Below are 17498 nucleotides of genomic sequence, written 5' to 3'. Positions count from 1 at the left end.
TCAAACACAAAGCACACACAACAGTTAAAAGAAGCTTACATGAGATAGAGAAATGTTGTACATTGAAATCATTACAGATTATCATAAATCTTAATTTCAATTTGATGCCAGAAAATATTTATACATGAATAAAACTTGTTTACTGTACATTGTATTTTTCACCAGTTAAATAAGAAACATTAATAAATGGGATCAAAAAAAAACATACAAGTTAGAAAAAATAAAGTATCACTACCTGTCTGATCAATATCAGACAGAGAACATCCCAAAGCACAAAAATATTTTTGCATGACCCCCCTGTAAGTAATTTCCCCACAAGCTTTTGTTACTTCAGTGCATCATCGCCCAAGAGGCATGTTGGTTTTATTTATTTATTTAGCTCTTTTTCCCCTACCAAGTACCATCATGAACACTCATTTAAGTCTTAGATATTTATTTTGTTTTCAATAAACACTCTAGTCCTTTCCTGACAGCACATGCATAATGAAGTATCAAAATCAGAAGGTCACACTGGCTCTGCTGCTTATGTTCACATTCTTGAAGAGTTTCATTAGACTAAGCAATGTTTAGCTCTTCCAGACCAAAATCAATGAGCCTTTGCCCTATTAAAATTCGAGAGACAGAAAAAAATCCTAATGCACAAAGATGACCATTTCTAGCTTTTCAATTTAAAGAGGAATTGCACTCAAAATTATAATAATTAATAATGTATTAATTGCTATAAATAAAAATTATTCAGAGTGTGTTGATGTGACATACACCATTTTAGAGAAACAGAGTCTGAACTGTTCACAACTGTGGTGATTGGATTCAGTAATCCAAAGCATATAAAGTCTCTAAAAGTTCCCTCACACAAAGCTATTACATAATTATGGTTATTATATAGGCTATAGTCTGAAGGCTGCAACGCTGTTTCACAATAGTTCTGCTACAAACCTTAGGCTTTTTTTAAAATCCAATTATGTAAGAGTCACATGCACCAAAAAAAAAAACCCATATTTTAATATTAATTGCTGTTAAACTAAGATCATCATCTCAGACATGTGGTGCACTGGTAACATATAACAAATGTTACAATTAAATTTAGAATACCTATGACTTCCACTGTGAAGAAAACAGAGGAGTCTTTAAGTTAATCTAAACTGTACACCAAATCACTTGGAGTGGTTTGGAAAACTGTTGGAATTCCTCTTTAAGTAAAGCTGTGTGGCTAAAACAGTACATCTGCAGATTAAATGAATGAGCTAGTCTAATATCGATGTCCCCTACACTAGAATTACACTAGTGTGGAAACACCTCAGTCTCGGCAGAACACATACTCTGTGTAACTTGTCCATATTTTGTCCTCACTCGGCTCATTGCTAGAGTACGCACAGGTACCAGTTGAACTACATGCAACCATGCGGAAACCAAACTCGGTCAGTTTGTCAAATGCCTGCTCGAGGAAATTGTACTTAAGATAGTAGCGGGATGTGTACCTCTCTGGAGGCCTGTCTGGGTCTCTACTCTCATTGAGGGTGTCTCCAAACACCTCTTTGGCCAGAGATGTCTTTCCACATACTGTGATCCTCGCCACACGCCTGAACTTAGCGTCAGACTGAATATCCCGTCCAATGGTGTATGAGCCCCTGTATCCCACTGTGATGTAGCCAGACTTCTTGTTCTCCTGGGAGGGTGATGGAGAGGGGGATGCAGAAGGTGAAGGTGCGAGTAGAGTGCCCCCCGGTCCGTTGTTCCCCACTGTTGACTCATCCCAGTCACTGTGGCATAGGTCCTCGCTGATGGAACTCTCTTTACACTGGGCAAAAGCACTCTGTTAACAGAGTTTTCAAGTTATATAATTAATATTTATATTAAAAAGACATAGCAGTTTAAATGTTTTAAATCTGAAATCCAGTTATATCAAATATAAGTCATTGTGAAAAAAATCTAAATGAAGAGGATTTAATTTCAGTCTTACTATAATACAAACAACTATTCTTGCAAGCTAATGAAATAACAGGCGTCTCTAATAATAATAATAATAGAAACCTTTTTAAATGTGTACTACACTGTTTAAGGTAAAACAAAAAATCTAACATATTAAAAGCATTTAGGCTTCATGTTGAAGAACTTACAGCTGAAGAATTTTTAAAACTGTAATAAATAGTATACATTTTACATGGCCCCCATGTTTCATAAATTCTGTGTTTTACCCAAATTTGTGGGAGCGTGAATGTTCACCGCTGGTAAATACTGTTATATAGGCTTCACAGTCCCATGCTTTGTTTGATGTTCATATAGCTTTGACCATGCTGTGTTCCCTTTGTTGCAGTGTTTATTGGTAAATTTAGGGATTGGTGTTTTTTGCCGTGTTGCATTTTGTGTGCACTGTGTGGGGCCAACATCTGGTTGTAGAAAACTGATCAAATTGTCAATCCCATGAAAAAAGTATTCTGCCTTAGGACACTATATTGTCCACAACACGAATGCTACACAGGTGAGAAGTTGACTCTTGCTAAGAGAACAGAGGAGATTAAACTACCTAAAGGTTTACAGCATCAAAGAGCAAATAAGGGGACCAAGCATTGTGCCTGCCCACAGTCTCATGAAGTCAGTCAGCCACGGACCCACCAGCAAGTTAAAGACAGTGCTCAAAAGTGAGCATAATATGGTGAGGGCAGCCCAGAGGTCTGATTTCAGTGGTGGAGTAAAGACTCAATGAACTCACTGATGAAGAAAAGTGGCACTCAATATCGGACCAAAAAGAGCATTCAATGACAAATGAAGAAAGTACTAAAAGTGGCAGCAGCAGCAGGCAGAGAAATACAAAGGTGGCCATGAGATCCAGGCCAAGTAGTGGGTTGAAGATAGTGGGGTTTGTGAGTTCATCATGAGTTTCAGTGATGACTGTGCCACTAGTCAATATCTGACAGTAGAATCGCTTGGATGCAACAAGCGATTGAACCATGCAACAAGCTGAAGCTAACACTTCATTTTCCCTACAGGAAGAATGAGAGCTGACCAGTGTTCAACCGAAATCAGTCACCAGCGGAACAGAGGCCAAGAAGGGTAAGCAGCAGTTGCAAGTGTGTGTCAGAGTTCAGTTATATCAGCAGAAGTTCTGACTAGTGCCTATCCAGGAAGATGACTGCATCAGTTGATGTTATACTGATGATGAGGGCCATCCTCCTTATACCCAGAAGCATTCTTTGACTGGTAAGCACAAGCTGTGGGTGGCACACCCCTGTGACTGCAGTGAAGCAGACAACAACATTATAACCAGCGGCAGAGTAGGACTGCAGACACAAGGAGAGGAGAGTGTTGCAGGATTGGTGGTGCCTGGAACTGACATCAGTGATGCTCTATAGTTGCTGAAGAGCTGAGGGCTTGGGGCAATATCTCTGGAGAGAGGACTGTGCTGTCTCTCGTGCACCCTATAACCTTTAAGGGACTTTGCTGTGGATACACTTTTGAGCCACAAAGTTTGTTTTTTGGAGTTGAGGGACTATGTGGCATCTGTTATAATCCTCAAGCAATGGTGAGGAGTTAAGGGACAAGGGCCATCCAAAGGTTTCTCCCAGCATGCTCCACAGTCATCCTGGTAAGGGACTTTGTTTCAGTATCAATTGCCACTGCTGTTTTTGTATTCCATTGTCGCCTTTTGTCTTTCATTAAGTGGCCTGTCAGTAAGGTGTTTGGTATCACACCTGTACTGTGAATGTCTATTTAGAAACAGAGTTCATACTGTTGAAAAGTGCAAAACACAAATGCAGTGGTAAACAAGCTTCTGGGTGCAGATGATTGCTCATTTATGGTCTAAAATCACATAATTAACTAAATTCTGCACATTTTAGCACAAATCCTCAGATAAAATATAAAATGTAAAGCTTTACTTGGCTGCTGTTTACCTTTCTGATCTGATTCGCCCTTACCGTCCCTCTCGCAAACATTATATCTACCAACACTGGACTTCTTACTGTCCGTTAAACCAGACACCCAACCATGGGTGGCAGATCCTTTAGTGCTGCTTCCAGTCTTTGGAACACTTTGCCTCAATCTCTCTGTCTCTGCTCATCAATGTCTTCCTTTAAATCTCAGCTTAAAACGTTCCTCTTCTCTTCTCTTTATCCTTGTTATTTTATTTTATTTATTTATTACCCTCTGTAAAGTGTACTTGGGTTTGTGAAAGGCGCTATTTAAATTGAACTTCTTCTTCTTATTATTATTATTATTACTATTATTAATTCAACGTGTTGCTAGCCTGTTAGTTTTGCGTAATTAAAAAAAATGTAGTTTGTGACAAAATAACACATTTTATATATTAGTAATTTTCTATAACACCAATAAAAACTAAAAGGGCATTAATATGTATAATATGTAGCCTATAGCTTTGTTTTTTCCACTTACAATGTAAACAGCTGAACCAGGAGTGTGAGCACTTCTAAAACTCTATGTGTAAGTGTAGAAAGATAAGAGCTCCCCTGGACTCACTCTGGGGCTGAGGCGCTTGGAGAGCTCCCGGAGCTGGAAGTAATCCGCCTCACGCTGCAGGCGGCTCTTCTCGGGAAAGTATTCCGGCAGAACCAGCTGGAGGTCTCGGAGGTAGTCCAGGATGTATCGGAACAAGAAGCCATCTCGGTCTAGAAAGAAGCGTCCTTTACTGTCGCGCGCCAGCTCGCGCGGGTTTTTCTTACTGAACATGGACCATAGCAGAGAGTCCGGCACCGAGACTAGGGTCCGGAGCCGGGTCACGTACACCTGACCGCCCACATTAAGCTCGATGATCTCCGAGAACGGAGCTCCGCTTTCCGCGGCACCGGGACCGGACACTCCGCGCTCCGGTTCCGCCAAAGCCATGACGCGCACTCACACACACCCTCCACACACACTCAGAACGGGAAAGATCTCAGACACTGTGGGGCTTCCTATCTCCCTTTCTCTCTCCCTTCAACGCACACACACATATAGAAGGGGGAGGGGGAAGGGGTTAAATACACAGAGTGGAGGAGTATAATACATCCGCCTTGATGGAAAGTGTTCATAGACACAGTTTAACACTTTACTGACCCGCAGACGACCCCAGGTCCCACACTGACACTATTTTTAGGGTAAAATGCCTCACAACTCAGAAATGAAATACGTAAGATCATCACAGAAAACCACTGATGTAGATTATATGTAGGTCCAAATATTTTTAGACACAGCCATTGCTGTTCAAACGTACAGTACCAGTGGAACAGTACCATACAATACCTATAGAGGACTGGAATTTGTGATCCAGAACTAATAATCCGATACCAATACAACCCAGTAAACATTTAGCCGTTGAATCAACGTTGAAATAACGTAATGACTGCCGTCTAATCAACGTTCTCTTAAGGTTGAAAATGAAAGTTGAAAAGACGTCCAAACACAGACATTGAAACGATTATTAGACGTATTTTGGACGTCCATTGACGTTATTAATTGGTCCCGAAATAAATTACTTGTATAAAACGCATTTTCGACGTCCACTGACGTTATCGATTGGTCACCACTTAACTAACTTATTAAGATGGATTTTGGACGTCCATTGACGTTTAAAATATGTCTTTGACGGACCGACTACTTTTAGACCTATTTTGAACGTCCAGGGACGTTCCTTGTTCACTGGGAAGCTCACTGTTCTTTTTTTACCTGGCTGAATGCAATCAAATTCTCAAGGAAATGTTTCACACTTGCCATAAAATATGATAGAATAATGTGTGTTCCCGCCTTGCGCCCATTAATTCCGGGTAGGCTCCGGACCCACCGCAACCCTGAACTGAATAAGCGGTTACACACAATGAATGAATAATTGAATGAATAAGCCTAACTTACAGAAACAGTGTAAAAACTTTATTTGAGGGGGCACTGGTGAAAGTTTAGCTCTGAGACAGAGAGCACACAATGTTCAAAAACTCAGTGCATTTATTTATTTATTTAAAATAAAATCCTTTCAGAAGTGGTCACACATGAAATAAAGGACAATACCGCCACCTGGTGTTGATTAATTAGTTTTGTACCTCAGCTGTGCCAGAGTTATGAAACTGAATGTCACCCCTTCTTTCCGCGAACACCAGACTTATTTCCCTTTCACCACGCGTGACCGTGACCACACTAAGGGCATTTTAAAGATAGCTCATTGTGCTGACTATATTCTTTCTTGTCTCCGCTGAATAGCTGCAAAATTATTAACAGTAAACTTTATTGTTTAACACTGTCCATCAAATATCACATTATTATTATATAACAATAGAATAAAAATAGCATTATTATTAATTATTATAATTTAAGATTGTTAAAAGTGAAAAGCAATCATACTAAAAGAAACCAGCAGATTTATTACATTCTAAGGTACAAAGTTTTAATAAATGTTAATAATTTTTGTTGCGTAAATGAATTAATTGAATACATTTTATATAAATGATTACCCTAAAAACACAAAATATGCTAAAATTTAATTGTACCAATGAAATATCAGACTTACCATAAGAACTTGTAAATGACAGATAGATATCACATATTTAAATAAATATTAATATAGGTTTCTTTTAATAAAGAAAATTAAGTCCTGATTCCTAACGATATTTGGCTAATCTGTGCACCAGACACATTCATTTCCTTTTGAGGAAGTACGCTACTGATTTCTTTATTAAAACTGTACAACTGTTCTATTTATACAATAACAGATAGAATATGACACACATAATTTACTGCCAGTTTGTAATACAGTCGGGATTTCTTTTCATGAAAACCTATTTTTAAATACAATTGATAAAATGATCACAGTCGATCAAAAATATCACCAAGATAAAAGCCAAATCACATTTTGCCATATTACATACCATACATCATCCAGCGCTATGCTGTTGTGTAAGGGAAATTCATGAAGTTTGGAGGTTACGATAGGTCAGGATTTATACATGCATGAATGGTCTTTGATGAATAGTTGCCTAATCTGTTGGTGTCCTATGTTTTCCACATCCAAATTCCCAAAGTTGCAGAAAAATGTACAGTGAAGTTCAGTGGGACAGAAATAATAGCACAAAATGAAATTCAGCACTGGGAATTTTGTTGCGTATGTTTTTGAGTCACTGAACTAAATTAAAATGTACTTGCTTAAAGTTCAACGGGTCATCACACACAAAAAAGGAAGGAGATTGAGGAGAGAGGAGAGTTTAAGGTGTAAAAACAATGTTTTTCTTGTTAAACATTTTGTAAATCATTGTATGGACCAGATCTGTCGGGTTGTGCGTACTGACCACAGTGACAATAAATTCTGCATATTTACAAAAAAACAATAAAAGTTTAGAGTTAGATAGTTAGATAGATTCTGTCAGGTTTTTGTTTGTTTGTTTATTTGCTTGTTGTATGTTATTCCTCCAACAGGACTAGCAAAAATGTTCCTTTTAGAGAAGATAATTTTGAAAATGTAAACAAAATGTTATCAACACCACATTTTTAATGCCATTATTTCCTATTTTTACACATATATCTGTCAACAATTCATTTCCTTTCTTTTAGTAACCCTCTACAAATTAACTGCTGTACCATTTTAGGTGGTATACGTTTATATATATGACATTAATCAGAGGCAAGGGACAATTCCAATCATGTCACAGATGTGGATGAATGTAGCATTAGAGTCTTGTCCAAAGACTGATTGGTGGAGAATGGTGTGCTTACCCTCACAGGGAATCAAACCCACATACAATTCTCAATTCAAGTGACCTTTTTTTTAAACTCAGAATACATTGAGGGTGCCCCTCATTTACAATGTACAATGGGTATTGACTGCTCTGCCAAAATGAATGTCTTTATCAGTGGACAAGGCTGATCAATCATTTAAAAAATCAAAACAGCCTTAGGCAGAGTTCACAGGAGGACCACGGAGAAATAAAAGACTCATGTATGAGAGCAAGAGGATACAATCTCTGGTTTAGGACCAGTATGAGCAAATAGGACAAACATGATTAATGGTAATTGACTTGAATAGATAATGCTATTATTCATAAGGGAGTACACAGAGCAAACAGAAATTATATTAATTATATTTTATTGAATCATTGAACACTGCTAATTTTTAGTTTGCTTTGTGTGAATCAACAAAAAACGCTCACACTCAGCAACCTAAAAAACCAGTGATTTTCGCTTTTACTAAACATTTAAAGCTGTAGTTTCCATATCCTCCCTGCAGCCCATGTTGTCTGTTCTGAGAACTTTTGAAAATTGCAGAAGTGTTGGACATTAGGTTACTTTGCCACTCCCTTTAACAATGTGTTTTGTTTCATTTTCATAAAAAGAGCTTCTGCCAAAATTCCAAAACCCATTCTCACACGGGCCAGACAGTGATCTGTGGACACTGCATATTGCAAAATGTGACATGTGATTAGGTTCTTCAATATGTTGTTAATTTAACCAGTCTTTGCTTTCTACTAATTATGCCACATGGGGAAACTTTGAAAACAATATAATCAATAAAAATGTGTGAATTATGTTTCTTGTTTGATTTTTTATGCCACTTTTGAAATATATATATATATATATATCTCATGTGACTGGTCTATATGGCCTTGTGGTTTGTGTGGCATTGTGAAATTTTGTACTTCTCTGATGCAAGTGCTTTTTCCCCACTGGTTTGTTCACACTGGAAAGTCAGTGGGCCAGTTCTGATAACAGGCGTGTATATAAGACAGACCTGTCCTTGTTCTCAGACCTACTTTAAGATTATACGTCCACATCATGCTACGCAAGGTACTGATGACCATATGAAAGTTTTTATATTAATTCATTATTTACCCATTTTACATAGTGTGAAATAGTGTTTGTAGAGCAGTTAATGCATTATGGGATTTTTATATTCTATTTTAATCCTCATGCATCATGGTTAATATTATCTACTTGGTTGTTTACAGACTGTTACAGAGAGTTTTGGAGCAGTGATCTCATCTCTGAATACAAGTCATCTGACCGATGGAGTTATCAGAAGAAGCAAGCGAATGATGCTAGACACACTTGGGGTGGGATTGCTTGGAACCAGAACCCCAGTCTTTAATGTGGCCTTGGAGCACAGTAAGGTATGATTCAGAGACTTAAGTTAGAGACCATTGAATGAAAAGCTCAAAACAGAAATGTGTTCATGGTCTTTTTTGATTTTTACTTTTAGAAGTTCAAAGCTCAGCAGAACAGCAGTGTGTGGGGTAGACCAGGGTTATTCCTACCACCTGTTTATGCGGCATTCGTCAATGGAGTTGGGGTAGGTTATTACTCAAAATGCTCTTTTACAGAAACTGTTGCAAAGATCCTAATGGCAGCTTTTTACATTATACCCATGTAATTTATTTTTAAAAAAATCCGATCAGGCTTTTAGAAATGTGGTAGATTCTAAAGATTGTGCACTTATTAAATTATAAATTAGCTTTAGCCTCATTTGAGAAGTCATTTTGTAGAATTTATTAATGTGTCTGTTTGCTACATTTGAACGCTATGTGAGGTTTAATATTCTTTAATAACTTGTACGGTCAGTAAACTTTTCTGTTTTACATTAACAAATAACAAAAAATATGATTTTAATCGTACTCTCAGGTGCACTCTATGGATTTTGATGACACCTGGCACCCTGCCACTCATCCCTCTGGAGCTATCCTGCCTGCTCTGCTGGCTCTAGCGGAGTCTCTGCCTTCAAAACCTTCAGGCTTGGACCTGCTCTTGGCCTTCAATGTGGGACTTGAAGTTCAAGGAAGGCTTATGAGATTTTCAAAAGAGGCTCATAACATCCCTAAGAGGTAATTACTTATGTTACTGTTAGAATAAGTAATGGGATTAGTTTTAGAACTAGGGTGAGGGCTGGGATTAGGTTTTGGGTGGAGGTTAATGTTAGGATTAGGAGAACTGAAATTAAAGTTTTTAAATATGAACATCAGTTAAATGATGGAACTAAAAAACCTATAAAGCATCCTATACAAATAAAATGAAGTGGATCTAGACTGAGAAGCTCAGCAACTGAACAGGTGTGGAACAGGGGTCAGGGCAAAAATGCTTCGCAGAAAGGTCAAGAGTGAGAGGAATAAATTTTCCCTTGAAAATAATAGGTTGTAACTTTATTTCTGGTTATTTCTGACAAGAAATGTTTAAAACCACATTTGTTGTCAAAATGCTGAGTGTTTTATTGTTCTTTTTCAGATTTCATCCACCTACGGTGGTTGGAGTTATGGGCAGTGCAGCAGCTACAGCTAAGCTCCTGGGCCTGTCTCCAGCTCAGTGTATGGATGCCCTGGCTATTGCCTGTTCATCTGCAGGTGCTCCTATGGCAAACGCTGCTACGCAGACCAAGCCACTCCACTTGGGTAATGCTGGTAGATGGGGGCTAGAAGCTGCTCAGCTTGCCCTACTTGGTCTTGAGGGCAACAAGCAGATTCTAGACCTGGAGTCAGGCTTTAGAGTGTTTTATCAGGATTATATTCCACGTAATTTAGAAGAAATCTCCCCAATTTCTGACTACAGGTGGGTGCTGGAGGATCAAGATATTGCATTTAAACGTTTTCCTGCCCATCTTGGCATGCATTGGGTGGCAGATGCATCAATCAAAGCAAGGGCAAAAATACTGGCAAATGATCCAAATGTAAATCTTAACCAAATCAAAAAGATCACACTGAGAGTCCCTTCATCCAGATACATAGACTGTTCCCTTCCAGTCACAGAGCACCAGGCCAGGCACTCTTTCCAGTTCAACTGTTGCACTGCACTGATGGATGGTCAGGTCAGTGTGGACTCATTTAGCAGTAAACTAATGCACAGAAAAGCTCTGAAAGAGTTGCTCTTCAAAGTCAACCTGGAAAACCCACAAGACAACCAGGCCAGCTTTGATAAAATGTATTGTGAAATCATGGTGGAGATGGAGCAGGGAGAAACCTACACAGCTCGTTGTAACACTTTTTATGGCCACTGGAGGAAGCCGCTCAGTCAGGAACATTTGGTAAAGAAGTTTAAGGCTAATGCAGCAACCGTCCTGACTGCTGATGCAGTGGATGGGATTGTCCAGATCATTGACAGCCTGGAGGCTATCCCTGACTGTTCTGTGCTTGGATCATACATGCAGTTACATCAAGACACAGAGAGAGCTGATGCCTGTTATTCAGCCTCAGCTTGAGTGTTCATGTAACATTAGGTTTACTTAAGCTCATTTAGAAAGATCTGACTTTCTGAACATTGTATGTTTACATTGTGGTTGTATAAATGTAGATGAATTTTGTAAATTTATAACTTTAATGTTTAAAGTGTAACATTTTAGGGAATATATTCTCAATTATGTAAATACTAGATGTTTATTCTTCCATACTATCAGAGACATGTATAACTTACATTCTGCTACATTCTGGTTAAATCTTCTGTATAATGTATAGATTACGATTCATTTTTTAAACATAGAAATTTTGCTATTTTAACCAAATAAACCAAATGTATGATTTAGGTTTTATGTTTACACCTAAAACAAGATATGGTTATTGAAATTGTATACAATTTATTTTGAAGAGGTGCATGCTAAATAAATAAATCCTAAACATATAAAATTAGGAAATGCCAGAACGTTTTCATAAAATACACAGTATTTTGTCACTTAAGTGTGTCGTAACACATGGCTCTGCGGTAATGCCCTTTAGGAACTGGGAGAGAAGGGAAGTCCAATAACACTGACTCTGTGTAGACAGGAGGAGGAACTGATGATCAAACTGGGTGTCTCATGTTAGAAGATCACGTGAAATTTATTAAAGAAATTACAGTTTGCCAATAACAAAAAAAACCATAACAAATCTACAGCTTTCTAATAGTGCAGGTGAGCCTTTGTGTAATTTTTAAACAGAGGCACTTGAGGGAATTGTGATGTTAGAAGGCATTCAAGCAAGTTTGAGAACATCTTGAATCATCACACCAATTCCATCAAATATTTCATGGAGCGGTGCCTTGCACATGAAGGCACAGGTTGTGACAATCTTATTTTTCTCGTCCACATGGGTTTCATTAACATTTTTACAGACATGCTTGCAACCAAGCTGAGTGATGGCTTCAGCAGTTTCTGGGACATCTGGAAACCTGGAATCAAAAAACAAGCAATATGTCATAGCATCCTTCCTCATTATCATTTCTGCCTCCTTTCTTCTTCGGGCTTATTCACACCCAAGTCTGATAACTATGGACGAAAATTATGAACAAACACACATATATTAATGTTGTCTTTCACACAGAGGCAGAAACTGATGGACTGCTATGCTGTGTCAGATTTTCTGCTTTTTACGGATGCGTTAAAGTCAGGCTGACCAATCAGAGCAGATGGTTGCAGACCAAACAAATGTGCAGGATGACAGCACCTAAACAGAATGCAAAAGCTTAAAGAACATGCAATGTGGCGGTTAAAGAAAATATAATCACTTTTAATAAGAGGATCAACATGCAGAAGTAATCCCCCAACGACCTATGAAAACACAGCTGAGCTCCCTGTGTTATTCTGTAGATTGGGGTGAAATTGGGGTTTATCTGCAGTGCTTAAAGTAAAATTATAAATTCATCATCACTTCTACTCAATCAATTCCTTCCAGCGTCATTTCAGGACGATTGAGGTGTTGAGACGACACACACACACACACACACACACAAAAATGTCAGACTTGGTGTGAAGGTTCCACTATGTTAAAAATAAGTTGTTTGTGTAAAGAAAAATCTCTGGTCAGGCTTTCAATGATTTATATACTGTAGAATAGCAGTTTAGAGATTTACACCTGGGACTCACCGTGATTTCAGTGGCCTCTCCTTTAACAAACCTGTCCTAGCTCATCAGCTTAGTATCAGCTTTATCTGGAGCATCTTTTTTCATACACATCATAAATCTGGGTTATTATAGCAATATAAATCTGGTTTCGGGAAGAAAATTATTATAACTTTAGCTCAAATCACTTTATTTCTTGTGTTCATTTTTATAACATTCTAACCATGTTTTAATTAATACATTATCTGGAATCAGTATCTAAACAGAAACAGTATGATATGTTACTTGGTTTTGCATATGTAATGAGAAATTTCACAAATTGGTCATAAATTTGCAAAGAAATTTACTAAAATATAAAAGTAAAAAACTTCTTATAAAATTCTGAGGATGTTTCTGAGGATTTCTAGCTCTCCAGTCTGTTTACGTGCTCAAAATAGGTCTAACGTGTTTACACAGCCCCAGTGTCAGGTAATGGGTACAAAAAAATAACAGTATCTCAATCCATAATACTAGGCCTTTTCTCTCTCTGCTCATGGCACAGAAAAGGCATATGAATTTTCTTAGACAACGGAGAGAACTTCAAAATTTGAAAAGCACAAACTCAGATGAGGATATTGCTCTATTCCTAATACATAGGTGGGTAATATTGACTTTTTTTTCCTCCAAATTTAGGAGGTGGCTAACTGCATGAAAGTAAACACAGAAAATACAACAAAACTAAACAACTCAGGTTACAAATAAGTTCTCTGGTAGTTCAAACTGTGAATTTAACGTTAAACTTCAGCCATGTTAAATTTCATTTTCAAGTTAAACTTTAGCCATCTACAAACAACAGTCGTTTTTTTCCAATTACAATTTACAATTCCATCTTAAAAGACGCAGACCTTCCGAATGTAAACAAACCACAAAGAACAGCATTTCCCCACAATCATAAACATCCCTATTAAGGCTCCCTAACTAAAAGTGATTGTATGACTCACATCCAGATATGTTGCCTAATGCCTGATAAATTGACTTACTGTAGTTTTGAAAAAGTTTTTGGTCCAAATGTATATTTTTCTACAAATCCATGTAGAGCAAAGAGTTACATATATGTATATGTAAGGCACCCAAAGAGTTTAAATGTATTTTTCTATTACTGACATTATACAAAGTGAGTCGTGCAAATATGTGTTCATGCTGAGAATTTCACTTAGTAGTTTATTGACTTTTGTATACATTTGCTAAGATACTCCTACGACATGTCCACTTACCTTTTGTCCTTGTCATGGCCAACAGTTACTTCACAACCTGGGAAAACTTTAGCTGCCAGAACTGGGGAGATGCAGCATAAGCCGATGGGCTTCTTCTCATTATGGAAGGCCTTCAGAACTGTCTGAACTTGCTCATTAACAGAGCAGTCTTTACCTTGCACTGCCCAGTTGCACAGGTTCTTAGCAACTCCAAAGCCACCTGACAACAATTAAAACAATAACATATGAAACATAGTAGTTTTTTAGTTTTTGCATCTAAATATTTGTCATTAAATACATTATTTATTTTGTGTTTACCTTCATAATGATCAATACTGTACTTCAGGTATTTTACATAATGAACTAAATATATTTTTTTCATATTTCACTTACACAAGTAACAATATTTTGTCTGAACATTACTTAAATCAACTATACACAGGTTTAAGGCCTTTTGGAAGTTTCATAACATGAACTGGATAATTGCTATTAAGGTGAAAAGGAAAAACAAAATAAATACGTATCAGGTGCATGTTCTAACCTGGAAAGATAATTGCATCAAATTCTTTCACATTGAGTTGGGACAGGTCTTGGATGTCACCTCGGGCAAGTCTAGCACTTTCCACAAGCACATTCCTCTTTTCCTCTGTAGGAGCTCCTTTCACGTGATCTACAACATGCATCTGATCAATGTCGGGTGCAAATATCTTGACCTGAAGAATAATAAAAAATGCAGACAAACATTAAATGATGGATTAGGAACAACTACCTTGTATCTCACTGTCCATTTTATCAGCTCCACTAACCATACAAGAGCACTTTGTAATTCTACAATTACAAACTATAGTCCATCTGTTTCCATCTTTTCTTATACTCATTTCATCCTGCTTTTTAGTCAAGATGCCCAAAGGACCACCACAGACCAGGTGTGATTTGGGTGGTAGATCATTCTCAGTGCTTGCAGTGACAATGACCTGGTGCTATGTTAGTGTGTGCTGTGCTGGTACAAGTGGTTTAGAAAGAGCAGTGCTGCCCCAGTTAATAAACACTGTGTTAGCCCATGTAGATGTAAATCACAGACAGTAGCTCATCTGTTGCTGCACAATTGTGTTGGTCATCCTCTAATCCTTCATCAGTGACACAAGACACCGCCCACGGGACGCTGTTGGCTGGATATTTCTGATTGGTGGACTATTTTCAGTCCTGCAGTGACACTGAGGGACACTTACAGATGATCTGCTGTGTCTGATCCACTCATAAGAGCACAACACAATATAGCACACCGCACCACCACATCAGTGTCACTGCAGTGTTGGGAATGTTCTACCACCCAAACCATACCTGCTCTGTGGGGTTCCAAAGTGCTCCATTGGAGCCAATAAAATGGACAATGAGTGTAGACACTATGTAGGTGTTCCTATTCCAGTGATTGGTGATTGTTCAGTGTAATACAATAGAAAACTATCTTTAAAATGGCCAGCTCCAGTATACAATATAAACAACAGTATATTATCATAATTTAACAGTTATTGTACAAGATAGATATTTATACTGATATAATATATACTAATACACAATTTTAACAGGGCCACGTGAAGCAGCTGCACATGAGCTTAAGGTCACCACAGCCAAAGCCGATCGCTACCTGGAGGGATTCACACAGAGGCTGTGAAACAGTACTGCACACTCCGGAAGAGAGGCAGTAATAACGTGAAATGGCATCCGCATCTTACGTTTGGGTGATGCTTGTATATGCCAGTGGCATCGACAGCTTGTACGGGTGACAGTGGCATATGCCATTGACATAGGCATCATACGTACGGGTGACAGTAGTATATGACAATGGCATTGATTTTTTTTTTTTTTTTTTTTTTGTGAGTGGCATATGTCGATGTAATTAACATTTGTTTTTATTACATTGGCATATATTCCATTGTGGGACATCTGCCAGTAGCCTATGTTTAACTAGCACTTGGATGTTTAGGCGCCTAGCTAAACTTAAGTGCCTTACGTGATAGTAAACAGCCCTTAAAGCCAAACAAGTGGCATGTTACAAACATAGCATCCCATATTACCACATCGCCCAATGTCACTGTGTTTAGGGACCACTGAACTACAAGCTGCTTCCATGCTAATATCACAATAAATGTCTGTGTCCGCACAAAAAACAAAACAAAACAAGAAATTAAAGTCATTTAAAGGTACCCGTACCTACTGGCAAGGTAGGTGGTACATCGCATTGGCACAATTTACATCACTGCATGTCAGGTACTTGAAAGTGATGATGCATTAATAGCATCTAGAATGAACAAACCTTCTGACCTCCATAAAAAAAAATAATAATAAATAAAAAATTTTTAAAAAATATTTTTTTTTCTCTCTGTTAAGGTGGTTCTTTAAAATTGTCCTTTTAATAATTAGCTACATTCGGAGCTAAAAATACAGAAATGTGACAAGACAAAGGGCCTTTATTTTAAAATGGCAAACTAGAATGCCTTGGTATTAAATGATTGCCACATTCAGGGGGTGTACTATAATTTGTACGTGAAATTGGTGAAGCATTCTTTTTTAATACACATAGTATAAATTCGATTAAAATGTCATAATTTAAGACCATTTATATTTGAAATGACACAACTGATAACGTCATGACTTGGGGCTTTCCTGCTGAAATCGCTTCACCTACACGCTCTTGTCCTAATGTTTACGTACATAAGATCTCGACGTCACTGTCACCCGAACGTAAGATGCCGAAGTCATTCCATGTTATTACCGCTACTGAGTCACTATCTTTGTGTTGATTTGGAGTAATCAAAATAATCATCCATCAGGTGCATGTGTCCACAAACACTTTAATTCAATATAAGTTAACTTTATCTGCTGTTCTGTGCTTTGGGCTTAACTGAATGAACTTACACTCGCTCCACTGCGGCTTAAATGCACAAGCGCCGCGGAAGCCTCGTGGATCTCGCTGCCGTCGAACACACCGCAACCGGCCAAAACCACTGCCACACGCTTAGCCATTTCACAGAGAGCACGATCTACACTCCGCTGTAACAGAAATAACCCAGACAAGATGACAGAGTGTGAAGAAGAGGAGCGGAGAGTTGTGTATAACCGAGAGCTCCCCCAGAAGATGAGGTGGTGAATATGCAGGAAGGAGAGAGAGAGAGAGAGAGAGAGAGAGAGAGAGAGAGAGATGTTAGGGTTGCCAAGTTTACTCTACAATTTTCAGACAAATAACCACCAAATCAAACCCTAAAAATGCTTGAGAGTATGCTTGTATGCTTGTTAATAAAAAACGAAAAAAATGAAAAGGTAGTGCGTAGATTTGTTACTCAAGCATAACTATTTGTTATATTTGTTACAACTATTTGTGTATATATATATATTTATATATATATACACAAATATATATATATATATATATATATATATATATATATATAAAATATTCATTCATTCATTATCTGTAACCGCTTATCCAATTCAGGGTCGCGGTG

At 37.9% G+C, this 17498-nt stretch overlaps 3 protein-coding genes across 3 annotated transcripts; 1 reads left to right on the top strand and 2 right to left on the bottom strand.

Annotated features, from left to right (window-relative positions):
• Window positions 1-28: 28 nt before the first annotated feature.
• Window positions 29-4915, bottom strand: kctd12.1 (potassium channel tetramerisation domain containing 12.1). The gene is made up of 2 exons (XM_066686712.1): window positions 4474-4915; window positions 29-1813 (listed from the first exon to the last, which is right to left on the bottom strand). Exons 1-2 carry the CDS (start codon window positions 4837-4839, stop codon window positions 1298-1300), a joined length of 882 nt encoding a protein of 293 aa, XP_066542809.1. The 5' UTR covers window positions 4840-4915; the 3' UTR covers window positions 29-1297.
• A 3766-nt stretch (window positions 4916-8681) lies between these two features.
• Window positions 8682-11343, top strand: acod1 (aconitate decarboxylase 1). Its single transcript, XM_066686713.1, has 5 exons — window positions 8682-8757; window positions 8919-9080; window positions 9170-9259; window positions 9589-9788; window positions 10186-11343. The coding sequence occupies exons 1-5, from the start codon at window positions 8746-8748 to the stop codon at window positions 11150-11152; spliced, it is 1431 nt and encodes a 476-aa protein (XP_066542810.1). The 5' UTR covers window positions 8682-8745; the 3' UTR covers window positions 11153-11343.
• Window positions 11344-11665: 322 nt separating this feature from the next.
• On the bottom strand, window positions 11666-17145 carry zgc:162944 (uncharacterized protein LOC569993 homolog). Its single transcript, XM_066686672.1, has 4 exons — window positions 16912-17145; window positions 14537-14708; window positions 14017-14215; window positions 11666-12093 (listed from the first exon to the last, which is right to left on the bottom strand). The coding sequence occupies exons 1-4, from the start codon at window positions 17017-17019 to the stop codon at window positions 11898-11900; spliced, it is 675 nt and encodes a 224-aa protein (XP_066542769.1). The 5' UTR covers window positions 17020-17145; the 3' UTR covers window positions 11666-11897.
• Between the last annotated feature and the right edge of the window lie 353 nt (window positions 17146-17498).

Source organism: Hoplias malabaricus, chromosome 12 (assembly GCF_029633855.1).
Source record: "Hoplias malabaricus isolate fHopMal1 chromosome 12, fHopMal1.hap1, whole genome shotgun sequence".
NCBI classification, from domain to species: Eukaryota; Metazoa; Chordata; class Actinopteri; order Characiformes; family Erythrinidae; genus Hoplias; species Hoplias malabaricus.
Note: the sequence above shows the minus strand (reverse complement) of the source record. Positions and strands in the feature narration are given on the sequence as shown.

What these genes read in the sequence shown, in the direction of transcription:
- kctd12.1 (XM_066686712.1), bottom strand. Translation starts at nt 4,839, where the DNA reads ATGGCTTTGGCGGAACCGGAGCGCGGAGTGTCCGGTCCCGGTGCCGCG. An exon ending in CCAAGCGCCTCAGCCCCAGA is followed by an intron (nt 1,814 to 4,473) that starts GTGAGTCCAGGG and finishes CTCTGTTAACAG; the next exon opens with AGTGCTTTTGCCCAGTGTAA.
- acod1 (XM_066686713.1), top strand. An exon ending in CATTCGTCAATGGAGTTGGG is followed by an intron (nt 9,260 to 9,588) that starts GTAGGTTATTAC and finishes TCGTACTCTCAG; the next exon opens with GTGCACTCTATGGATTTTGA. An exon ending in GCTCATAACATCCCTAAGAG is followed by an intron (nt 9,789 to 10,185) that starts GTAATTACTTAT and finishes GTTCTTTTTCAG; the next exon opens with ATTTCATCCACCTACGGTGG.
- zgc:162944 (XM_066686672.1), bottom strand. Translation starts at nt 17,019, where the DNA reads ATGGCTAAGCGTGTGGCAGTGGTTTTGGCCGGTTGCGGTGTGTTCGAC. An exon ending in TAAGCCGCAGTGGAGCGAGT is followed by an intron (nt 14,709 to 16,911) that starts GTAAGTTCATTC and finishes ATTATTCTTCAG; the next exon opens with GTCAAGATATTTGCACCCGA. An exon ending in GGCCATGACAAGGACAAAAG is followed by an intron (nt 12,094 to 14,016) that starts GTAAGTGGACAT and finishes TTTTGATTCCAG; the next exon opens with GTTTCCAGATGTCCCAGAAA.